The 26417-nt window shown below is 39.3% G+C and overlaps 1 protein-coding gene across 2 annotated transcripts in view; it reads right to left on the minus strand.

Moving 5' to 3' along the window:
* LOC104441975 overlaps positions 1-26417 on the minus strand; it is a 52096-nt gene that overhangs the window by 1855 nt on the left and 23824 nt on the right. The window contains exons 32-62 of one of the 2 annotated variants that reach the window (XM_010055256.3): positions 25671-26327; positions 25391-25582; positions 23595-23701; positions 23156-23445; positions 21479-21563; positions 21060-21398; positions 19978-20331; positions 19415-19898; positions 18598-18761; positions 18011-18170; positions 17617-17895; positions 15969-16166; positions 14250-14292; positions 13706-13830; positions 13093-13563; positions 11416-12180; positions 11210-11283; positions 10768-11110; positions 10591-10689; positions 10281-10436; positions 9512-9693; positions 8840-9349; positions 5960-6137; positions 5743-5879; positions 4198-4324; positions 3657-3878; positions 3225-3584; positions 1862-2020; positions 1484-1768; positions 1196-1411; positions 1022-1074 (exon numbers count right to left, since the gene is read on the minus strand). In XM_010055256.3, coding sequence (XP_010053558.2) covers positions 1022-1074; positions 1196-1411; positions 1484-1768; positions 1862-2020; positions 3225-3584; positions 3657-3878; positions 4198-4324; positions 5743-5879; positions 5960-6137; positions 8840-9349; positions 9512-9693; positions 10281-10436; positions 10591-10689; positions 10768-11110; positions 11210-11283; positions 11416-12180; positions 13093-13563; positions 13706-13830; positions 14250-14292; positions 15969-16166; positions 17617-17895; positions 18011-18170; positions 18598-18761; positions 19415-19898; positions 19978-20331; positions 21060-21398; positions 21479-21563; positions 23156-23445; positions 23595-23701; positions 25391-25582; positions 25671-26327 — 7814 coding nt within the window. Of the gene's footprint in view, positions 1-1021; positions 1075-1195; positions 1412-1483; positions 1769-1861; positions 2021-3224; positions 3585-3656; positions 3879-4197; positions 4325-5742; positions 5880-5959; positions 6138-8839; positions 9350-9511; positions 9694-10280; positions 10437-10590; positions 10690-10767; positions 11111-11209; positions 11284-11415; positions 12181-13092; positions 13564-13705; positions 13831-14249; positions 14293-15968; positions 16167-17616; positions 17902-18010; positions 18171-18597; positions 18762-19414; positions 19899-19977; positions 20332-21059; positions 21399-21478; positions 21564-23155; positions 23446-23594; positions 23702-25390; positions 25583-25670; positions 26328-26417 lie in introns of both variants that reach the window. The other variant, XM_010055255.3, reaches the window with a different exon arrangement.

Consider the following 26417-nt stretch of genomic DNA (forward strand, 5'->3'; position numbering starts at 1 on the left):
GAAAACCATCATAACACGAGCTGCATGAAACCTGTGTGACCTCTCTAGTCCATAAACCTCTCTCCCAATGACTATCACAATCTCAAATCGCCGTACCATCTTTTTATCCAACAAACCATCAATAGGTACCCAACTCGCCTATCAGAAGTCCCCATTTGGATGTGAAGAGAGATACAAATAACATAGTTGAATTTCATTCCCAACAGGGATTGAATTTCTCTTTTTTTTTTTTTTTTTTTCATTTTGCATTTCTCGTCAAAGAAATAGAAGAATTTCCATTCCATCAATCAGTATTGATTAATGGGAGAGATGATCAGCCATTCAGTCACTTATCATAGTCACCACCCAGCAATGTTTTCTAATACATGAGTCATCTCTAGTGAATCTAACACATCATTATTACAGCTGTCTAGTTCTAGATGCTAAGGGTTGGTTTGATAGAATGGGAAACTAAATACTGAGAATTTTAGTACCAGATTTTAATTGCTGGAAATCTTGAGTACTGTAAATAAAAGTAAAAAATTGCTCGATGATAACTGAAAATTGATTACCAAATGCTATGAGTTTCTCACCAAAAAACGAATGATATCATCATTGGTAAAACTGGTAAGATCCTAATTCATTGTCATTGCCTTTTCAATTGAATGAACTGATTAACCACTTAATTAACATATTAAGCAGACCTTTTACAAAATTGAACCTGTCAAATCAATGATAATTAGGATTATCAACGTGCTTTGCTAAATTGCTGAGTTTTCAATTTTCATCACTTAATTGGGCTATCAAACTGGCCCCAAGTGAACAATGGTTCCCCTTCTAAACCCCAAACTTGTTGTTAGAGCACAAGCACAAGGAACTCTGCACCCACCAAAATATTTCTGAAATCACCATAACTGCAACATACCACAAGGACCGTGTATGCTGTCTATGTGATAAAAAGACTAGGTGAAAGGAATTTCCTTCATGACTGCCAAAAAAAATCAAGCAGCATATCTGATATCGCGTCAAACTTGAAACTTACCCATTTGGACAAATGGGTCTCCAAATGCTACAGATTCCAGAATGGTCTGAACTCTGATAAAAGAAAAAATTGAAATTTCAGTAACGATCAAACTCAACAAATTCTCAAGAGATACCCCAGTAAAAGAGAATCCAGTAGATAGAACATTGCAGACTGAGATAATTGAAGAAGCACCTGCTTTCTGCACAGATTGCAACGACCCTTTGTTTCTCGTTCGCTGCTCCAAATCTTTGTGAAGTTGATGCTATGTTTAACAAATTTCCTATCATCTGGCACAGAGTTGGAAGAGGAGAACTCTCTCGATCTTACAATGGCCTTGTTCAGGTTAAGTGTCTCCCTCCCATCAGCCTCACTCCAAGCAAAATATACATGTCTCTGGCTTGAAGGAACCTATGAGCAGAAAACTCACTCAGAATCACAAGAATAAGCAGTCATTAAAACAATCTTATCCCACAAACAAACCTTCAGAACATGGCATTTCATGTCAGACTGATATGCTTTCCACATTTTCCGCACAACTGAACAGACTGTGACTGCTTGAGGTACTGTTCCCTCAGTTTCCACCTCAGTAATGCATTTAATAACTCTCACAAAATTTTCAGATCTTCTAAAACTTTTAAGATGAAGGATTAAGTGGGAGGGCTGGTTACATCCTGCTTTTGCCAACTCCAGTGCCATCAACTCTTGCCAAGACACATCCCACATGATCTTGCAAGGTCTCTTATCCATGTTATTGAGATCCAGGCACTACATATGCACACACAATTAATAGTATCACAATTTTTGCATTTTTATATTTAATTGGTGAAGGTATACATATTTTAAGATTCCTTTATTAACCTGAAGCAGCATGACCCTCTTGCTGGTCACCAAAACAATCCTTTGGTAGGGCACAACAAAATGTTCTTCATAATAATCTGACCAGGCAAATTTAGACGGTTCCTTGAAAATTTCAGTGCATCCAAATCGCCTGCTAGCTTCTGCAAGGTAGAGTATCATCTGGAAGCATAATGTGAACAAATAGGTTAATCATTTTTCATCACTCCATAAAGAAGATAATCATCATGCTTTCTTCTTAGACAGTAACGCATAATTAATTGTGCTAAAAAAGATAAAAGGAGAATGTATGCAGAGATAACTACTAAATTTTAAGCAGGCACTGAAGTTTTAGACAGGTGGAATGTCTACATAGCAAAGCCCCAGACAATGGGGAGAACACTTTCTGGCCTATTGATGCATGTACACCATCAACATTTCACAACTAGCACACAATATGCAATGTTCAATCTAATGAGATCTTTGAGACTATTCATTAGAAAATGCCTCCCAATAATTTTTACCCATCGCAAGAATGGGACAAGTGTTTCATTTCATTTCAACTAGATCATACATTGTTTGAGAAGTCTGTTTTTCAGGACTACACTTGTGAAAAGCTACTTTTGTGTATGTATATTATTATGAAGGGATGTATAAAATAGTAGGATCTAAAACCACTTACTAAGCCAAAAAAAGTGCTTTGAAAAAGGATAGCACGTGTGCAACTTCATTTACTGGTGTTAATGTACTGCGACCAAAGCTGGCTTTAATAGTGACAGAGTTGCACATGAGACGTGACATAAGCAATGTCTACGCCAAAATATTAAAAATTATCCTCAGCTCATAATTGTTTCGATCCATTTTAACAAAAAAACTGATGAAAATCTTATATTCTGGGGATGTTCTTGCCAAAAAGATAAATTGTATTCTTCTATGAGAAACAAAGATAAATGAAGAACTAGAATTAAGAATGAACTTATTGGCTTTATTGCTCCGGTTCTGGCATATTCGATCAGGGTCACAAAGCTAAAACCTCTCGTTGATGTTGAAAAGTTTTCTGACAAACTGTCTAACATACACTAAACAATATCACAGAAATATTTTAGCATCTTTTTCAACACTTCACCAATAGTATAAGCAAGACCTTATATGTAAAAGATGACATGTGGACAGAAGTGCATAACACAAACAACAGCAGATTTGACCACAAGAACAGTAAATGAGAGAAACTGACAATACGGGGAAACATTGGAATTTGAACCTTTGACCATGCTTTGATATTAGACAGCCATTTGCCTAAACAGGTTATAAGTGTAGGTATAGCCTATTCTTCGCCATTTCCAATCAAGACAGATGACATGGATAAAAGAAGGCATTAATTTTTTACCTGACCAAGTGCCTCTCTCTCACAATAATCTCTCAGAATGCCATCAGTGCGGATAGCTCGAGGATTTCGGATTCTGTGGAAGCTAGTCTTGCTATTTAAAACTTCCAAGCATTTGGCACAGCTTGCCCCTACTCCATCAACAGTCATTGAGAAAAAGTCCAATGCTCCACTGAGTGGTTGAACGACAATCCCAAGGAAAGCACGTCCGACCCCATGAGCAAGTCCTAGAGGACCACTCTGCTTCGCACTCTCCACAGGCTTTGTCACCACACCAGACACCCCAAAAGCAAAACCTTGTGCTAGGGCTTCTGTCCCCCGAAGAATTCCATCACCCACCCCAGTGATTCTCCTTGATCGTACCTAATCCAACATACAGTGATGAGCTCAGTTTAGGAAAGTAACTGATATAAATCATCAGTGAGAAGTAATTACCTGCTTTGAACGTAATTGCAGAAACTGACCATCACTTGAAAGCTCAGCAAACCCTCTACTAAGAGAGGCCAATGTTGAACTCGCCATCCCAAGTACATCTACTGAAAACAACAGATGTAAAGGATTATGTATCAAGTCCCTCATAATACGATTTCCAATAGCAGGAAGGATAGAGCTTTTGCGCATGAATCTGTCTTTGCGCATAACTCTCCTCAGATGCAGCTGGAGAAAAAAGAAAAAAGAAAAAAAAAAGAACGAGATTAGGATTGGTTCAGTGTCACGACAAGAATGGAGCTTTAAAACTGATCAATTTCATAATCTTAGTCCCATGGACACTCCACCATGACCAACAATTGTTGGTACTTCATCGACATTTAACTGTCTAAGAACCGACATGTGGAAGTATTAACATGACATGCAAAAAGCTGGATATTCCATAGGCCAAAGTGCTACTAAAAAGACCAACGATCTAGCATCACCTCATGAGAAAGCACAGGAAATACAATAATAAGGATCAATTATTATTGGGAATCAAGCTCACCTGTATTTTAAATGCATTTCCAATAGCAGACAGGACGGGACTCCAGACCCCCAGAACACCATGAGGTCTCTGAGCAGGTGCTGTCTCTAGCGATACCTTCAGTCTGACCTCTGAAATATCTATTGAACTGGTAGAAGAGACAGACTACGATTACGTATCTCTTCAATAGTCTTCATTATAAGAAAGTAATATTTGAATAATCGGATCCTCTTTCTCAAGGGAAAATTATGCATCACTTAGTTGAATGTTAGTAAAAGAAAATGTCTATCATGTAGAGAAGGGAGGTCTACTGGAATAGTAAGCAAATTGGAGAAGTTCTGAGCTTCATTATGAGGTTGCGACAGGCCCAATAGTTGGGTATTATGCTAGAAATCTTCAGATCAACCAACAAAGGATTTGTCATGGGGTAGGGGATATGCAACTCTGCATGAGAAAATGAAGATGCCACCATAAAAGATACCATTCTTCATGACTAATGCTACTGTAGCTAGAATAATGAAATCAGTTTTTAAGATATACTATAACATTGACCAATTGGTATTCAGCAAAAAGGTTTGGATCTACCAATAAGAATTTTGATGGGACAGGAAATTAGACTGCCTGAAATTACAGAGATGTACAGTAAAAAGTCCTTGCATCTCAATGATACAGGGATGGACCATATTGATAACAACAGGAAGTCAGTGATCTGTCCACATCCCAATTCGTATGATGCATGGACTGATTGTGGCCTTTAACTGATGATGAGATTTTTACTATGAAAATGTCATACTATGATCCACGGGGATGGAAAGAAGCAAGCAGAAATTTAAGGGCTGCCATTTTGAAGGAAACTCAATGACTCGTGGCTCCAGAGGGCTTTCTTGGCTAATACCATTGGTGATTTGAAACCTGAGTGATGATATTTGATTCCTGAAGATATTCTTTTCGCATACTACAAAGGACAGAGAAACCAGTATACACTTGAGTCCTTATTATCATAGATTCAGATCACTAAAATCTGCCTTCATGTCTCAAATGAGACAGCCAGGAGGCTTTGCTAATTCCTTTTAATAATGATTGCCAACGGGTAAGTCAGCACAGTAGTAGTCGTAAATCCCCTGACAGATAGATGCATATGACACTACAGGTGCATAGCTATAAGTATTCTCTACCAAAGACAATTAGATTCTTGTGTGCCCTTCTATTTCCAATATTGCATTCATCACAGTCATCCTTCCAAAATTGATATGGAACTGAAGAATCCATATCAACATAGCAACCTAGTTCGATCAAGGCAGTGTCCTAACCAGGATGTCAACGTTAACAAAATTCAGTATGCTATGCCCACAAAATGACCCAGCAAGTATCACCACTTCATCAATGAGAAACAGAAGCAAAAATGGAGAACATGCGTTTTGATGTCATATATGATTATGCAATGTTGTAGGAGACGATTCCAAATCAGATTTAGAAAATTAGGTGGCATTCAACTGTGCATCTAGAGTTATCCTTTTCCTAACTGTATGAGACATCCATATTACTAGCTACACAAGAGAATCATACTTGACTTGTATCTCTGGATCAACTTGTGTGACACTAGAAGTTTGGGGCAAACGGTCCATCTGGATGTTACTGTACAGATCCACCAAAGCCCAAATAATAGGTTCATGGATATTGAGCCTCCACCACTTATCCGTCACCTGTCATGTCAATTTAGACTGGCATCAGATTGACAATATCTGCTTCAATGTTGTCTTACCACATAGGCATTCAACATTACCCGTATCTGTACACGTGGATAGACCACAATGCCATCAGGGTTCTCATTGCAAACTGTAACAGTCATTTTGAATACTGGATGATGCAAGTCAGTGGCCTGCTCCGGAGCTAACAACACAGGCATAAGAGTTAGAGGGAGCTGGTTGTCAATCTGCAAGCACCCCAGAATGAGCTTGAATCTGGAAAACAAACCCCAAATAAGGACCTTCTTCGCCCAAAGCTAAGATTTTGGCAATTGTTCAAAGCAGAATAATATATAACAATTAAAATTCACTCATATTATCCTCCTCACGAATAAAATATGCTAATTAAGTTTTCCGAAGTCGAAGGTATACTTAAATATTCAGAAAGGCTGCTGGAAGCAAGCATCAGATGAATGTCTTTTAACTCTTTCTTTTCTTCTGCTAAAAGAAAAATCAGCATCATCCATCTTCAATAGATTGCATTTACAATACCATACTAAAAAATGTTTCTTCCTTGAAATTCACTACTTCCAGAGAGTGGTTGCAACATGCATTATGGTCATCCACAAATTCATATTCACTTGCTGTATCAACGTGCTTAACTACACCACCCCCCCCACCAAAAAAAATAAAAGAATAAATGACAGTTTGAAATATGCGATTAGGCATTGCTCTTTAAATTTGCATATCACTGCACAAAGAATTAAAGATTTCTCATTTACTTGTCATTAGGTAGTGTAGGGTGCGTTTGGATGGGCATTTAGAAAGCCCATCCAAGCCCCAAAGCCCTTTCACCCAAAAAATGGGTGTTTGGCAACCATTCCCAAGGAGCTTTCAAGTGAAAGTTTCCCCTTGGGAATGCTGAAAGCTCAAGGCTGGTGGAGACCAGCCTTGAGGCTGCGTTTGGTTCAGCATTTGCAATGGACTTGAGCCCAATGCAAATGCTGAAAGCCCAAAGCTACTTGGGAAAAATGCGATAGTATTTAGTAAAAAAATTTTGCAAATGAGCTTTGTGTTGAATGTGTGTTTGGTAAGAAGAACATTTGCAATGAGCTTTTGATGGGTATAATGTGTATATATATATTTTCTTTTCTTTTCTTTTTTTTTTTTGAAAAATCAGCTAAACCCTTCGCCGGCCGGCGAAGGGCTGCGGCCGCCGGCGGAGCCAGATCTGGCGCGCCGGCGGCCGTCGGGCCGAGGTTGCCGGAGGTCGCCCGACCTCGCGCGACCCTAGGCGGCGGTCGCCGGGTCGCGCGACCCTCGCTGCGGCCGCGAGACCCGGGCGGCGGTCGCCTGGGTCGCGCGGCCCCCGGGGTCGAGCGACCCTCGGCGGCCCGACCTCGTCGCGCGACCCTCCGGTCGCCCGAGGTCGGGCGACCTCCGCGACCCTCGCCGAGGGTCGCGTGACCCTCGCCGGAGGTCGCCCGACCTCGGGCGACCTCGGCCAACGGCCGCCGGCGCAGATCTGGCTCGCCGGCGGCCCGCAGCCCTCGCCGGTCCGGCGAAGGGTTTACCTGATTTTTCCAAAAAAAAAAAAAAAGAAAAGAAAATATAATACCCATAAAGCCATTTCCAAATGTTTTTTTACCAAACGCACGTTCAACTCAAAGTTCATTTGCAAAAAATTTTACCAAACACAAGCTGCATTCTCCCAAATAGCTTTGGGCTTTCAGCATTGCATTAGACTCGGGGCTTTGTTTGGTTCAACTTTGGGGAAATGGCTTTGCATTTCCCCAAGTATATTTAGAAGAATGGGCATTTGGTGAATGCTGAAGTGTTTGAGAGTTCTTTTTTGGTATAGCATTTTGCAAAATAGCTTTGAGAAGAAAAGAAAAAAGAAAAAAAGAAAAGGAAAAAGGAGGAGGAGATGTTCTTGACGCAGAGGAGGGGAGCGAGTGGGGGAGGCGGCCGATGGGCGTGGTGGGGGAGGCGGCGGGTGGCTGTGGGGGGCGGCCGGTGGGGTCGTGGTGGTGGGAAGGCGACGGGTCGCGCGACCCACGCACCGCCGTCTGTGGGTCGCGCGGCCTCGGGCGCCGGATCGGCCGGCGAGCACCCGCTCGGCTGTCGCGCGCGACGCCGCCGAGGCCGCGACCCACGCGACGGCGGTGCGTGGCAACCGGATCACAGGCGGCGAGCACCGCTCAGCCCGTGGAGTGGGTCGCGGCGCCGCCTCCCGACGACCCACGCGACGGTGGTGCGTGGCGACCGGATCTGCTCGGCCCCGTGGCGTAGGTCGCGCGACGCCGCCCCGAGGCCGTGACCCACGCAACGGCGATGCGTGGCGACCGGTGCTCGGCCCGTCGCGTGGGTCGCGCGACCCGGGCGACGCCGCTGAGGTCGCGACCCACGCGACGGTGGTGCGTGGCCACGGCGGCGTGGGGCGACGGTGGTGTGTGGCCACGGCGGTGTGTGGCGACGTCCGTGTGTGCGTGACCAGCTCCAGCTGGTTGAGCTCCGCCGGCTGGGCTTTGGTCTTGAAGAAACGAGGGAGACAAGGAAGACGATGAGGGTAAAACAAGAAAACTCAATTATCAGTGAGGGCAATATTGGAAGAAAAAAAATTCATTAAACCCTCCTTCAGCATTCCGAAAATGCTGAATGCCCAAAGCAGGTCCCCACCTGCTTTGGGCTTTCAGCATTCCAGAGCATTCCAAATGCTAGCATTCCCCCAAGTATACCTCAAAATGCTGAACCAAACGGCTGAAATTTTTCCCAAGGGGCTTTCGGGGCTGAAAGCCCCTTGGGAATGCTGAACCAAACAGCCCCTCAAAGCCCATTGCAAATGCTGAACCAAACGCAGCCGTAATCTTCAGGCTGAAGCACTGGTTTCGAAAAGGGGCAAGGGGCATGACATGCCTAAATCCTACAACTATGAAACAAGCAATATACGGCTATTTTAGATACAAATATTCTCTAACCTGGTTGCTGTCCCCCCATCATAGCTGGTTGAATAAGATATGAAGACCCTCTCCAAGTACATGTATGACAACTCTTTTGGCCTATGGTCTATAAGAGAAACTCCTAGAGCTCCCAATTCCACTATAAGCTCCAGAGGAGTCACTTCATTCTGCTTTTTTGCTGGCAATTGAGTACTTCCTTGATTTCCTGTAGATGTGACAAGCATATTTTCATCTAGATTTGATGTTTTGTCATCTATAAACCTCCCAACCTTGACATCAACCATCTCAAAAACATGAAATTTCATCTTCAGCTCCCCCTGCTCTACCAAGTGAAGTCCAGACTCCTCCAAATCAAATTTCCAAATTCCACTGCTACCTTCATCCACTTTAGCTTCAATAAATTTCTGGCCATACGGATCTTCCCAAGAGAAATTTGTTGTGGAGAAAGGTTCCATCTGAATCCAATAATTCTCATCAAATCCAGCTTGGCGGATGCTGATTTTTTTATCTCCTGTCCTGTTCTCCATCCTATTCAAGCCAAGAATAGCTTTCATAGGTCAACTACAACACAGTGCAACCAAAAGAGACTGACAGCATTTCCCAAAAGCTACATGGTTAGAAAGCCAAAACATATAGAATGTCTTCATTTATAAGTTAGTTCACTAAATTAGTTCAATAGTGAAAAGCTACCTGATTGGACCAAATGCTGACCCGAGACGGAACACAACAATAAACCGCGATCCCTCCTCATAGCCGCGTATCTCTGTTTTCACAAACTTCCGAATGCCAGCTTGTGTCCTCAGAACCAATGAAATGGTATCTTCTTTTGTGATTTGAATTGGATATGACCACTCAGTATCTCCTAATCGAACCTAGAAATATAGTAATACTAAATTGATCAATTTCTCAAGGAATTATATGTTTCATGCGCAAAAAGAGACTATGAATCAGTAAAAGCAAAAAAATTTCATACATGGGCACATGGACTCTTCTTAAAAGATTGAACTCTAGGCCCTTTCATCATCACTACATCTAAAATACCATCAGTTTTTCCATTTTATTTCACCATGTTACCAAAGAAAAAAAGCTTCATTTATCATGACATGATGGTTTTCAATGCTCTCCATCTGCAGCAAATTCCTCCTTCTAGACTGCAATAAGTAGACTTTGCATGCAGGCAGGTAGAGCTGAACATGCATCAAAATGCTTTCATCAGGCACAAACTGATAAGTGGTACTATTGCTCACTCTTTTGGATTCAATTTACTAGCAACTCCAGAAGTAAGACAAGCCACATCATAATATGAAGCTAAATCAAAGGGGAGGGGGAAATGCAATCAGTACTTTGTGTCACTGTGGCGAGAAAGCTGCACCGTAAGGGAATGTCAAAGGTCAGCATCCTCTTCAGGGCAAAATCTACCAGAGCTACACAGTAATAAGGGCTGGAATCGGATACTAACCTGGAGTTTATTAGGTCCATTGTCATCATGATAAGGGAAGGAGACTCGAAAATCACATGCACGAAGAACCTTTGTGTCATCTCTGCAGCTTAACTTAAGCAGGATATCCTGACCCAGTCTGTTTGTGAAAGTAATAAATGGTCGGATGCAGATGACCTGCAAAAAAAAAAAAAAAAAAAAAAAAAAAGAATGCAGATATAGTAAAAGATCTCATTCAATATTATGTTTCTCACTCCTTTCACTTGCAAAATGGGTAAAAAAGGAAAACAACATATGAAATACACCAAAGAATTAAGGAAAAGATGCCTGCCTTTGTTGGAATGGACTGGTAGGGGCATGGTTTTGTAGATACAAAAAGCTTCACACACTTCCCATCAGCATCATAGGCGTCAATATCCAGTGATCCATCCTGAGGACCAAGAGAAAAAGTAAGCAAGAAGACGATCTTCAAAAAGCACAAAAAGGGTTTCTATGTACGTTAGAATACCATGTCCCCGAGCAAAGAAAGATCTTTCACAGGTCCAAAGTGCCCTTCACCAGAAGAAGACACTGATAGGCCCAACATATTGAAATTCAAAGCAGAGGCAATAGTGTGACCATCATATATTTCGCCTTCTGCTATTTCCTCGAAAACTTTTTCATTGCTCTTTTTAGAATGAAAAGGAAGAGCAAATTTCCTGGTAGATTTCTTCCCTCCCATATCTATAAATCGCAATGTCAAAGGCGGACATCTGGAGATTTCAAACCAGTAAGGAGCATACACTCTAATCACTTTTGACAGCATGGGTTGTTCTCTTTCATAATTTTGCTCGAGAATAATTTGCGCAATCCTGCAGAAAACAGTATCATAATGCATGAGGCTACCTAGAAAAAGGTGGTTCCATCAAAAAAGCATTGCATAACAAAAAGGTTGAAATTTGCTCTCTGACCTGCCACTAGTAGCACTTTTTAAGCTCATTGTTTTTGCTGGCACTCCACGTGGATGAGAAAGAAGAATAGCTTCCTGTAAAGGCAGTGTCAGAAGTGGATGGAGTAAGAGGTCATCATATCCTAAGAAAATCATGCATACATATTCTCAGAGAAATAGAGAATAAAGATATTACATATATATGTAGAGGCTAAGGTGATGTCTTACATGCACTGGTAACCATCCTCTTTGCGGCAGCAATGAAAGGAACAATTGGTTTCTTATGTCTGCATTGTACACATTTACAGGTGCAGCAGGACAAAGCATCCCTCTTGCACAGGCAGCTGACTGATCACCAGCTTGCATTTCAAGAACAGTGAACTCCACAGCAAGAGGAAGAAAATTAGTTAGAGACAATGGAGCTTTGATCACAATGTTCCAATCCTGAATTGGATCCAAATGAATGTCTTTGGCAAGCTCTGTTGCTTGTATGCTTACACAGAACCATAGTTTTTGGGATCCATTTGAAGAGGTTCCGTTTAGTGGGGTGCAATACAACAGTTCATCAGATTCAGCCAGTGCTGAAACACGTATTTCGGAAATTCCTTTTGGTTCACCAGAATCCTCTATTTTATTCACCACAGAACTCCAGGAATATTCATCGGAATCATGTATTCTGGAAGGCCTTAATTGCAGCACATAGTATTCTGACTGAATTAATCCTGAGAGAGGGAGAGGGACAGCGTCTCCAGGACTCAATTGTCCAAGAGAGATCTCCAGTTTCTGATGACCTGATACTTTCTTTCTGGTTCTGACCCATTTTCTTTGCCTAGCATAATTGACAGATTTAAGAGAATCACATGACTCTGGCCACTTCAGACTTTCAACATCAGGGGCATAAACCCAACCATCAGCAGTAGTTACTGACATCTTACCCAAATGCCAGTCATCGATCCAATTCCAACCCGGTGGTGACTCGGACATTAAATTCTCCTGCATTAATTTGTAGATGATCATCAATTGGGACAAGATGACATAAAGACCAAGGATGAAATTGTAAAACCATAATCAGAAGTAGAAGTAAATTGTGTGAACAGCTGGAACATGCGAAAAGTGATTGTTGGAATGTACCTTGATTTTATGGCCAAAAAGATATACTGAGGTTTTGTGTTCAACAATAGAATTATTATTATTATTATTATTATTATTATTATTATTATTATTATTATTATTATTATTATTTTTGGCATAATCTATGCCCATAAAGTTTATGCTACAGAATTTAACATGAACATTATCAGATTATCAGATACTAGCAGAATTATGGAGTGATTGATAATACTTCTGTTTAAAATTGTGATTTGGAATACATACAAAACTATCAAAAATAAATAAATATTGTATTTTTACGATTTTTATTAAAATAAAGAAATATTTTTAATTAGATAATGGGATTAAGAATAAAGTAAAAGTAAAACTTTTCAATGGGCCAATTTACTTTTTATTAATAATTTATATCAAAGTACACCCAAATTAATAATCTATATAAATTAATGCAGAGGTACATACTATGTAATTAATCCCTTTCTTTGTTTTTTTTGGTTTAGTTAATTTAAAAATTTAGTGAGAATGGAGCACTGTGGTGATGTGGCTCCCTTCTGAGATTCTTTTTAAACTGCCACAATAACAATTCGACCGGTTCACCCACTTTATGGTCAGCTATAAAAAAAATGATGGAGCGCTGTCATTACATTCTCCTGCCTATTTCAGTGACTCACTATTGAAGTTCCCGTTGTAGAATACAAAAGATCAAATTAAGCCAAAATTTATAAGAGACTGGATTTATTAGAGACAGATGTTACTTGACATTGAATTGGATGGACATGTAATAATGAATGACTATACCTGTGGAAATGAGGAGCTAACCCAGCCAGAGCTTGGTTTGTACTCCTCTGTTTCAAAGAACTCGTGCTTTTCAGTTTTATCGTCCTCAAATTGCTGCACTTCAATCCTACTAGCATCATCAAGTGTTCTATCATCTAAAGCTTTGGACTTAAGGCATAAATCAAGTGTGATATCTGTATTGTTCCGCACAGTGACAAGTGACCTTATATCTACATATCTGTCACCATCCTTAACAGTTACTTCACTTGCAATTACATCATTGCCTAATCGCCAACAAGCAGCAGGTGCTGCATAATTTAGCCTAACTGTAGTCCATGGACCTTCCCTTGAAGGACTGATTTGGATATATCCAGATTTTTTGCCAGACATACAGGAATTCTCCCGAGTCTCCACCTCATATCCTGGAGACAATAGTATGCCACACCTTATTCTCCCACACAATTTCTGACCTTTTGTTTCTTCAACTGAGTTCTGCATTAAGAATTGAGAATAACGAAATTTAGAAGCTCCTTCCTAACACTACCTGTGTCACTGTCCACTTACATACATGTAAAAACCTTATTGGGTAGAGACCTGGAACAAATCCTATCAAAGCATGTGAGTAGAAAATTACCACTGATTGTGCAGAGAACAAATCCATCCAGGATAATTTATTCAAATAAGCTGATGGGCTTAAGCTGTCAGGGATCTTTTCTGCCACCTGCTTTAAAGGAGATGAAGAGAACCCAACAGGATTACCTGTGACATGAAGAAACAAGTTACAAGCGACTCTCTCACACATGCTAAACCTTCAAGGGCCCACAAGGTTGCAATAATTAGTCCAGACTACAATACAAACTTACTGAAATTCAGTAATCTTTTTTATCAGCTACTAAAAATCATGCTAGTTTAAATTGTTATATATGTAAGTACTCTCTATTTGATAGAATGTTTTGTACAGATAAAATTTTGATGTTACAAGAAGTACTTTCTATTTGATACAAAACAGAATGTTCTGTAAAGCTAAAATTTTGATGTTACAAGGTCGGTAGAAACACGATAAGCTGTTACATGGAGACAGTACATATGAGTTGACAAACACAACAAGCAACTTACAAATACTACAGTTCTATCTCACTTCTCTATTATTTGAAAGTTTATATAAATCAGAGTAGTACCGTTTCCAGTGTCAATGACAGTTAGTTCCACCTTGTAGATGTCCTGCACCAAAATGAAAGTATGAGTTGCCATCAAAAGAACCATGTAGTCTTGAAGCAAACATATCAAGAAAAGGACTGACATCCCTCAAGTCTATAGTAGAATTTAGCAAGCCATTCTAATGGTCTGATGATGTCAAAAAGTCAGGCAAGGTGGAGATATAGGTTCAATCCTAACACTCCCATTTGACAAATAATAATCAACATATGTTTTGATTGCAAAAACACTTAGCTGTAAAGGCAAGCCATGGAGAGGGAGTATTATCTATGTCTGCTTCACCTCTCCAGTTCTGTTTAACACTTCTTACTAGACCATCTACAGGTCAATATTAACAAACCTGAACACCTGTACTAATATTCCCTAGGTCTTATCCTCCACCAGGTTTCCTTATACTCAAACCTCCACTTTAGTAATTCCAAAACCAAAAATGTGCCTCCTTTTGGAGCCAAGCCATCTGCTTCATTTATCCTAGGCTACACTTTATTTGCCCACATCCTGTTATCAGGCTACCCAGCATTCAATTTCAATAAGAATAACCCAACTCAGCTTTAGTGTCGTTCTCCAATGACACAATTCCAATGCGTCTCACATTCTGGAAGATATTGAACAAATCTGAAATCCTTCGTGCCAAATGCACTCACATTACCAAAGTCGTCCTTTTATGTTTTGTCTTAATCTCAAACAGATTCTTCATTTGCAGACCTCAGCATAAATAACAATAAATTCTCACTCGACCTAATCAAAATGACAATTCAAGATCCTACAACTTTGCGTTCACATTTGGAATTCACATCTAGTTCTACCTATTCTGTTCAAAACAATGACATCATCTGCAACACAGAAGTCATATATCAGCTTTTCTACTACTAGTGCAGATGGAGAGGTCTCAAAGCTACAATCAGGCAGACTATTGCTAAGAAGTTCTCAATCTTTGCAGAGAAGGAGAATTTGCCCAGAGTAGCTAGAGATATAAGATCAAGCCTCTGTCCAAGAAAACCTCAGCCTCAATCCATACACTAGTTCCAAGAATCTCTTCAGAGAAGGTAATCATCTTTACTGTTGCCCACTCCAGTTCCCACGTGAAATTCCCACAACCAGCTTGGCCAATCACAGCTGAAATTTATAATGCCATATCTCTAGATGAGGAGTCAACATTTCACAAAATCTCCATAATCTCTGCATCAAATCCTCAAATAACTGGTAGCATCATTTGATCTACATGCATAACATCAAACTCCTCAAAATTGATCTTTTAAAACTCAACTTATAGTAATTATACAAGGTTCAAGTCCTTCACATCATATCCTCTAGATAAGACACTAAGCCGTGGTGGAAGCAGACTAATAAAGTTAACTCAAGAAGGGAACTAAGATAAACAGCACTAGTGATCAGTGTGACGCGACTGACAACTTTACAGAGAAGATCAGGCCAGTATCCAGTGTTCAGGCAAATAAGAGAGACGCTTCCAAGTTTTCTACTGATTTAACCATATATGTCCACTGCTTTAGCAAACACATGTATAATGTGAGAAATTCCTAGCCATGCAACTATGAGATTGACTTTCTTGAGAAGCTCATTCTACTATAAGCTTTTTTTTTTTTTTTTTAAAGAAGAAAAAAGAAGAGGAATTATGGACATCAACCTAGCTAAAGCTTTACAAAAAGGGATGTTATACATACAGGGGAATCAACTTTGAAAAAGAACATTTCACCCCAATTGACCAGCTCCTGATCAGAAGATGAGGAGTGTTCTGAGCCAATTCCACGTGTGCGCGCACTTTGCTGCTTGAGCAACGATTCACTAGAGATGCTTTGGTCTTGTATAAGGCGAATTGTCACTGTATACTGTTTGGAAGTTGATCCTTCTACTCTTAAGATCTGCAGAATAGCAACAGAATCAGCATACACATATGGAATAACCATCAAAACCTTGAAACAAAAGAAATAAATGAGAAGGTATAAACACTCCTCGTGTTAAAGCCATGGAGAACGGACAACATGTTTCTAGACAGATAAATTCAATGAAGGTAAACCGAGGATTACACTCATGGACTAGCTAAAAACCCATGTATTCACAGGAATCTGCACATCAGACAAACCCGCTTTTCCAAAACTACAAAACAAGTTTTATTAAAAAAACAGAGCCTTTGTAAATAGAATAAATTTAGAATACAATTAGTAAACATCAGCTACACACCACAAGATTGCACAACAAAAGCAGCCAATTTGGCTTCTCTGAATTAATTACAGATTGGAGAAACTTAGTCCCCCATAATTGCAAGTTAGGCTCAATTATGGAAATTGTTAGAGATTATTTAAGCATTCCAAGTACATCTAGTCGTCGTTAAAAGAAGTTTTAATCGAATCCCCCCCAAAAAAAAAAAAAAGTCTTCTTAGATGTGAGATTGGACTTTTTTTGACATAATACCTTTATCTTATTTGCAGATCATATTTTGTAAAGATCAAGATTTAACAACAGATTTTACATAACTTTCTTGTACATGCAAGGATAAAATAAGAACTGTTGGTCCATTAACAAAAAACCATCTGATCAGCAACCTTAGTAAATATGTGCATGGAAATATTCGTTTTAGTTAGGTAATCTGGTTCTTCTTATATCAGAATACCACATGATAAAACATATATCTCTTAAGTACAGAGAATTTCTCAAAGAATTTCAGTCATTTTGAGAAGATTCATTAAGAATCTAATATCTACTCACGGTGCACCTCAATATTGTGCTTTATAGATACTGTAGGCACTGCTCATGTTTTCTAGACATCCAGACTCAACTGTAATCAGAGAGAATTATCAGGTAGGTCATTTCACAAACATGGGTGTCTCAACAAGGAGCAAGCACCCAGGACTTATGTTACGAATAAATGCTGCTGACAATTACGACACAGAATGAAAGAGCACATCTAGAGTAAATGCATGTTACAAGCAATGAAAATGAAGAATATTCGAAAAATTAAGCTTGTCTCCAGAAGCAAAAAGGTAATACAGAAAAGCATCAGCGGTATGATTGAGGCACTCTATTCGTGTTTTCCATGTCTCAAGGCAATCACCGCGCAAGTACCAAGGTTTCACAGATCACACAAGTGAACATCTGCTCATATGGAAGGAATACTTTTCCTTGACCACTGTGTGATCAGTAACAACTATATATTCGATGTCATAAATTCCTAATGGTGCAAGTTCCCCCCGTAGATTGATAGACATCATATCTGGTCCAGCAGCCAACTCTTTTTTCAAATTGTCAGGAAATACTTATTTTAAACTCGAGGTTAAATCAACCCGTGCCATACAGTCGGTAGAAGACATTAACCTGCGCATCTGCTATAAGTACAGTCACCATGGCTCTGACGTTCCCTCCAAGTTTTCCCTTCATATGAGAATCTAACATATTCTTCAATACAGGAACTTTTAGTGGCTTCATATCCCCAGATGGCATCCTAATAATATTTGGAAGTCCCCTGATTTCCGTAGCGCGGATAAAAATATCTTGGCCAAGTTTATTCCGCGGGATGATGAAGTAATCTCTCTTGTGATGAACACCTATAATAGATCCTCCCCCAGAAGTTGAAGAACCTGCTTCTTCTTTCTGCTGCTTCTTTTACAAAAAAGAAAACAGAGAATCTGGTCAGGAGGTTCATCAGTGAAGCAAACATTAACTATGTAAAAAAGAATAAAGAAGATAAGTTAATGAAGAGGAATACTACTTCTTTATCGGATTTATGAGCATGGCTTAGATTGCTCCAGCTTGCGTAGGCTTGAATGATCATATTGGCATTGGATACAGAGACATTTAGATTTAAATCTCTTCTAGAAGCAATACGCAATTGAGAAGCTGCACCAGGGGCATTCAGGTCGTATTGGTATCTACAGCAGACCATAAAGCAGCATTAGTTTGAAGGAAAATACTGAAGATCATATTGCTAATGAGTGTGACAGCATTCCAATAACAACATTGCAGCAAAGAGGACCGAGAAATGTCAAACCAAAACTGAACCAGTTTCCCCCCCAAAAGGGGAAAAAACCAATTTAGATTAAGATGTTCTTCGGGGGCCAGGACACAAATGAAGAATTAAGTCCTATAAGATGTTCAATGATTCAGAAGAGGACCAACTTAGATTAAGTCCTCATCCCTTTCCTCCGGTTATGACTGGTTCTGATCTCAAAAGGAATAAGGTTATGAACCTAACTGAAGGCCAGGCCAATCTTGGTCGAACAGGTTAAACCGGCTGGTCCCAACTGGCATTTAAAACAGTGACTGACATGTGATTACATGCAGTACAAGATGGCTAACCTTAGCAACCCATCAACAGGCTCAACCAGTGGCTCCCACGCTTCATATTTATCATTATATGATCTAACATTCAAGGAGAAGCTGGCAGTGGAATTTATACACTCTCCTCTTCCATGTAAAGTGAACCCTAATCCACTTAGAGATACGTTAAACAGGGGAACCATCTGCAAAAGTTCAGCAATACATAAATTAGCAAACTAGGACTAGACGAAAAAGATAGTTTAATCCATACAAGAGAAACAAATTCACATTTTTAATTGATGAGAAAGGGCAGCCAAACTGTAACCAAATACAAATAGCACCAACAATGTTTCATGCAGCAATGTCATTGTGGAGGCACACACCGACAAAGCAGGAGGGTTTTTCAGATGGGGAGAGAGGGGGTGGGGGGATGGGGAAGGAGGGAGGGAGAGGGAGAGCCCAGGGGGAAAAGAAGGCCTTTAATTGTGTGCAAGAAATGATGTCAGTTTCTATTCCCTCCCATCTTTAGAAGCTTTAATGGGCTGTCAAAATCACCTAAAAAATAAGTCTTGAAATAAGCTAGTAGGCTTCCCTTCAAACTTTTTGAAATCATTGGTATGCATGTCTTTCAAATTTTCATTAGGTATATCTAACAATCTAACTAATTTACAAATTGAGGCTCATTGAACTTCAAGCCAAGGAGCTCCTGGTGAATGATGCTTTGCAAGAGCCCCAACTCTGTAAATATCGACCCTTGGTATATAAAAAATCCCCTATCAGGACTCACATGCCAGTGCTTCCATTGCAATTAGGTTAAGTAAGCATTCTTAAAGATAGTTGGGATAAGAAATCTGACCAGACCACCATAATCATCAAAAATTGCTGCAGAAAAAGTACTGATTTCCGCATTAATGACAGTATCATCTAAACTGTTTGTTGAATCTGCCAGCTTTAAGGCAAATCTTTGTGGAGGCTTCTTGAAGCCACTACGTACAATAAAGGTTCCCGAGTCATTTCCAACTGCCCAGATGCTGAATGGTTCCGTATTAGTTTTGGTACCAGAAGTATCCCACAAACTTTCTTCCGAAAATTGAGCTCCACTGACCATATCACTGCGAATGCATCTCAGAGCACTGATATCATATTGCTTTGGCATGCTCTTGCAGGCGACACAACCTAAGGAAACATAGCCTGGAGGAGCTTGAGGCATCCAAAAGGAGATACTCTCCACACCTCTTTGTTTCTTAATCTGACCAACCGCTAGAAAATCTAAAGGGGTGCTGAAAAGCTCTTCACCTCCAGTATCATAGAGAACAGTGCAGGTGCTTGGAGGCTCATATCTGTTGCAAATTATGAATAACACTATAATCATTGAAAGAACATTGATATCTTAAAAATTCAGGATGAGGTATGCCGTACCCTTGCACAGCAATGTCTCCAAAGTAGACCATTCCCTGTGGAACCACGGGACGCCATATTGATAGTCCCCTTCCTGAACTTGAGCCCTGATTCAACCATACCAACTCAAAATCAGTAATTACCTCAAATCGGCGGCAAGAGCCTGCACCTATTGATCTTTGTGGTTGTGGGGCGTCAATATGACCAGAAGAAGCTTGGGTATTAGGGCTTTTATAGGCCCTGGGCGAATCAATAATGGGAAACATTAAATGACGCAATTCATATGCTACGTTCAAGAGGCCAGTAATAGGATCCGCCGGCAAGAAGGTACCAGCCGAGTTGCAAACACGCCAGAATGCTAAAGTAGATGAGCATCTGCAATCAAAATATGAAGCAGACTTCAAATCAAGGTCAACAATTGATTCTCTAGTCAGATCAAATCAAATATTGTTAGAAATTCCAACCCAAAAGCTTAAGCTGATAGATGGAGAGAGATCACATGAATATAGAGAGCATTTAAGACTCGTTGTCAAGCAATCTAGGACAATACTTCCAACACGCCCTCTCACATGCAAGCCAGATAACGAGCGGCACATGGAATTTTGACTACACGCGGGAATTTTGACCATGCACATTCACAAAAGGGATAGTGAAGGCTCTAATACCATGTTAGAAATTCCAACCCAAAAGCTTAAGCTAATAGTGGAGGGAGACCACATGAATATAAAGAGCATTTAGGACCTGTTGTCAAGCGATGCGGGACAACACTTCCATAAATATGACTTGTAAACATTCTAGGATCTTAAGAGAGAGGGACAGAGAAAATACCCAAAGGCTATATCTATTACTTAATTGAAAGAGTACATGCAAGAAGTAGAGCGAGAGACACCCAAAACTTACTTAAGACTCACTTACTTACTAATTCCTAATAACACTAAATATATTTCAACATGATTAAACAGTGAATCCTTAAAACAGGATGGTGCAGTATCAAATAAGCAAACTGACTTCTAATTCTTAGCAGCAGGAATTGACTTTAGCAAAAAGAGTAATAGTAAATCTATATGCTTGTGGTGACGAGCTGAATGAATAAATCCACTTACAGATTGTCAGATCTGATAGTAATGCAATCCCTCAATGGACAAGGAGTGACTAAAGAAGTCAGGATGCAAGAGACAGAAGATAGTGGAGGCTCTTTCCTTCCTTGTGAAACCACACAGCCAAGGGCAACATAACCTTTAGGGGCTTCAGGAAACCAGACATGACAGCTTGTGTCTCTCTCATCAACAATACTCCTCAGTGATCCCTCATTACCGTTTGACCATTGTTCAGAACTGATTCCAGCACTCAAAGTTGGCCAAACAAGTCGGAAAGAAAGAGGATTTTTTACTCGTGCAAAGTTGGTATTGACAGCTATAACTCCTTTGGTAGGTGGCTTTTCCCTGTCAAGTGAGGTGTAATAAGCCCCATATTCGAGAAAGAGGAAATGCTTCTCAGAAAACAGAGAAGTATTCTCACTTACGTTGGCGTCAGATAGTCCCCAAGAAGAGCAAAACCAGGTGGTGCACGTGGCCTCCAGAACATGTACACTTGGCCATTCTGAGGATCTGCAAGGCAAAGCAAATTAGACTAGAATTCCTGGCTGTAAGCCAAAAATTGCTTGGAAGCACATATTGAGATGCAAGAATAACGTTTATTTCCCTATCAACCAAAGAACAGAGACTAGAAGATAGGGGTTGAGATTTGTTCTATCTCCTTTACTATCTTTTAGTGCCAATATAAGAAGTCATCCACAATACACCAAGGGAGCCAATTGCTCAATTAACTGCAACTTCAGGACAAATTACATTTAAGTCCCTTTAATCAAAGCTGCCTTCCAATATAGTGACTGTACTTTTAATGGTGACAAAATAAGGCCTCAGAATTATCTTGGAGATGTAATGACATCTGGCAAATTTCCATGGAAATTACACATTTTACATTGACTTTCCGGCTTTAGGTGAGAAGCCAGAATTCAGCTATCTATTCTAGCCACCCGCTTATACTACAAGCACAGTGGACTATGTTGTCATCACATCAAGCTGGCAGAAACTTTACATGACGTAGTTGAAGGAAGAACAACATTGAAAAACCAAGAGAAGAGTTTGTCACCAAGGTTCCATGGCTTCCATTGAACTGTTTTCTCTGAGAACCAGTAAAAACTCTTAACTTGATGGCCGGTATATGTTGAAATTAATCTAGCCATTACCTAAAGCCTGTCAAACCAGCTATTGCTAGATTGATAGGAAGGCGGAGATATTCGGTTGGAGCTATGCAACAGAGTTTCAGGATAAAGAGAAAGATCAACCAAACTGTTAATGTGCAAGAACCTAAGTATAGGCATCTGAAGATACTTTAAACAACCTTCCATCAAAATTATTAGGGGAAATTACACAGAACTCTCCTGACCATTGGAGGTAGTACACATTTGCCCCTGAACTTTCAACAGTTACACATTTTCCCCCTGAACTTTCACTTTTCAACTCGTTTTTTTAATAAGAATCTGTCTTTTACCCTCGATTTCTGTTAAAAAAAAAAAAAAAAGAGAAAAAAAGTAACTAGAATATTATATCACAAAAATAAACATCACTAACCATATTAAAGAATAAGAAATTTTACAAAATTATGAAATGTTAATGGAACTGATAAAATATTTTGAAAAAAAAATAAAGGAAAATTGCCTCAATAATAAAATAGTAAAATAACATAATTTTGATACTCATCATGTAACTTTAACAATTTATACTTTTTAATGCTATCATTTATTTTTTATTTATTTATTTTTTTGGTAAGGTAAGAATCACTTATTTACTTTTTCTGATATTAAAATTTTATTAATATGTTTATCTCCATTTCCTTTATTTCTTTTATTTGTTACAGATTTCAAGGGTTCATAAAAAAAGATGAGATGAAATTACACACTTCTTAAAAGTGCATTACCCATGCCAATGGATAATATAACAGAGGGTTAGCAGCTGTCGCAAATTGAAAGTTTAGGAAGGTAATGTGTAACGGTTGAAAGTTTAGGGGCACAAGTATACTATCCACAAAGTTCTGGGGGTTTTAAATAATTTCCCCAAAATCTTGTGCGGAAATTTTGCAAAGCAGCATTTAGTATTAAGATATAAAAGAATGACAGTTTCAAATATAAACAACATACTTCTTATAGTTCCGACTTTGTCAAACTGAGAGCAGACAACAGTAATTTTCCTCGACGTCATTCTTAGAAAGGCCAATATGTCCTCTTCAACAGCTAAGAAGAGCTTCAAGATACTGAAGGAAAAATTCATAAATATATCGGAAACAGATAACTGAATGTTAGTCTTCCCAGAAGCATTTGAATAATTTAAAGTGGTATCGAATGGCTCCAATATTCTGATCCCATTGCTCTCCATAGTTAAACCTAGTGCATTTGCACTCATTTCAATGGTCTCATTCTTCATAACAAGCCTGCATCATATATCACATTAATTGCACGTGAAATTAGTGCAATCAGCACAATCAAGAACCGTGAAGAAAGTGCACATGATGAATTCGCCAATAGTAAAAACAATCTGAAACAATGCAAAATGATGAAAAGTCTGCACAAGAGAACAAACCTGCAAAGTACATCCAATTGGGCATGCAGAAGCTTAGACAATATTAGTGATTGTGACTCGGCCACTTCCTTTGAAGCACTGTAGAAGGTAAGCTCTGGACCAATAGCCTGCAACAAGTACAACTGTCAATCTAACAGAGTTTGTGGAAAAAGGTAGATGGAGATGACCAAGGAACTGGATCATCTTACACATCAGAATACAGGTGAGCTAGAATTGCGGTGAATGAATGAGTTTACTGTACTTCGTGAACCTGTTGTTTAAATTGGCTAGCTTATCGCTACTTTTGTCTTTCAGACATTATCAATGCACAGTTGGTTCTCTCCTAAGTAAACTGCAGACCAGTTTAATCTTTCAGACCTAAAAATACTTCTGCCCATTTCTAAAGGCAAAATCTGACGTGCCATACTGGCCTCCTTGTCAATTTACAAATGGCCTTCTATTGAGCCACAAGGTTCAATCAATTCATCCAAAATGAATCAGCATAAATGGAATGGGTGACAGGATAAAAAACCCGCCAATAAAATGCCCAGCTAGAATAACTTGTATTGCTCCAGATGCCAACGATGTAGGACGATGAATCCACAATAAAGAACAAATCTATAGACTCCATACCCATTTTATTAAATATAATGCTTTTTAATAAAAATCCTTCTTATTCTTCATCATGCTTCATTTTATTAAACATAATGTTTTAACAATAAGTAACCATTTATGAGCTCTTTACATGTCAGATTGGTGTGAACTGATCAAGGCCATTTGTACAAAAGACTAGAACAAATGGAATTTGGACACGTGGCACAACCATTGATACTATTTTATTCAGCTCTCTAACAATATATGGATAAGCCTGTCTAGTTAAGCATCTCCCTTCTCTTAGGAAAACACTTGATGCAGGCCACAAGATTGATACCTGTTCAAATATTCCGTTGGTATGAAACCTTAGTGAAGATGGACCTATGCATCAGTTCACAACCCAACGAAGAGTCCCGAAAGGATTCTTATCCTACTTGAAATAGTAGCCATATCAATTAGGATATGAATCCTAATAGCATTTCTTAATCTGCTTTTCCTTATTCTAAGAAGGATATCATATTTCCTTTCTTACAGATTAGAATTGAGACATTACAACATTAAATATCAAAATAAACCATCACCTAACCGCCTAAGTTTTTAAAACAATTGCAGTGGTCTCGCAAAAGCTCTCACGTATTAGAGCAAAGGGTCCTGAGTTCAATCTTTCTAGGCCCCTTATTTGCCTACCCAATTATATATTTTCAGGCTTCAGTCTTAGACAGAAGCTAGCCTTTTAAAACATTTAAATATTAGACTGCACCATTGTCACTTAAGCTTTTAGAACAATTGGTAATGGCTGTACAAAATTTTACAAAAGATTTTTTATTTATACTAAGAGTAGGAATATTTCGAAGAGTATATATACATGATAAAAAGAATTACTTTTAATGCTTCAACTTGTGAGATGCAATTCTTTTATTAAGTACAGTCATCGAGAAAACCCAAGTGTAATACTTAGGAAGCTTCACGTACAATGCCATTTGAGCTATTTTTTTTAAATTATATTCATGCTCTCTACTAAGTTGAGGTCACTGCTTTGGGACATATTCTCCTACATCAATTCTTCTAGACAACTGCCCCTGGTATATTTAACGAACATTTTCGCGGTTCTCTAGAACTCCACATTCTCTTCACTAGGATTTTCAGTCAAATAACGAGGACAAAATCTTAAAATAAAATAAAAGATAAAGGTCAGTAAAGCTTAAACTGAATAAATACTTAACCTGCAACTCAATGGTGAACTCTGTGGATCTTACAACAGCATTATTTGGAGGGAGTTCTTGATTAACATCGCCCTTTAAATATGGTCCACAAGAAGCCTCATTAATTTCTTCTAAGCAAACGTGATCATCCTTTAAAGCTGTGTAACTACTGTTGGTACCTAGCAAAACGCAAGAATCCAAGTACCTTCCGTCCTGTGGAAACATATGATACTTATTATTCTTGATAGACAGTTATAAATTGCAAAGACCGAGATTAATTAAGAAAGATGATGAAAATTACCTTGATAATGACATTTTTGAATTGAAGCTTTTTCCCATTTGCCACATATATCATTGTCTCCTTGCTAGGAGCAGAGAGATTTTTACCCCATCCATCTTTGAGATATAACGTTCCACCTTGACCATCATAAATGAAATGATTGTACCTCTCATTATCGACAATTAAAGGCCTTTGAGGGGAGAGTGCCATTTCAGCAGACGGTTGCCTGTACACCGACTGATCCAGAGTAACTGCATCCACTATATTTAAAGCTAGTGATTTTTCACCGTCTTCATGAGACAAAACATCGCCAATGGATGGAATGAAGAATTCAACCACAGCAAGCAAAAAATCAAGGGCAACAAGCAGTTGTGGTCTCTGAACACAAAGGGACATAAACGATGATGACTGACTAAATTTTGCATCAAGAATGAGCATTGTAGGAACTATTTTGACATCATCGTCATTTGTGGCATCAACGTAATCTCTGCTCCAGTTCTTGTAATCAATTGCTGCATTTATTGGACTATTTCTAATGTCCTCCGGCTTTCCAATCGCCAATCTTAACCCCTCCTCAGTACCAACACGATCATCCATCACAGTGAAACCATCAAGTGATGCTGACAGGAAGCCATCTCCTGCTTTGTTAGATTTGTATAAAAGCCACATACCATTGACCTGAAAAACATGATGTAAATTATGAAGTTTCAGCTGGAAATATTCAAGAATAGATATCCAACAACAATGACATGGTTCAGTAGCATCTAA

Source organism: Eucalyptus grandis, chromosome 4 (genome assembly GCF_016545825.1).
Source record: "Eucalyptus grandis isolate ANBG69807.140 chromosome 4, ASM1654582v1, whole genome shotgun sequence".
NCBI classification, from domain to species: domain Eukaryota; kingdom Viridiplantae; phylum Streptophyta; class Magnoliopsida; order Myrtales; family Myrtaceae; genus Eucalyptus; species Eucalyptus grandis.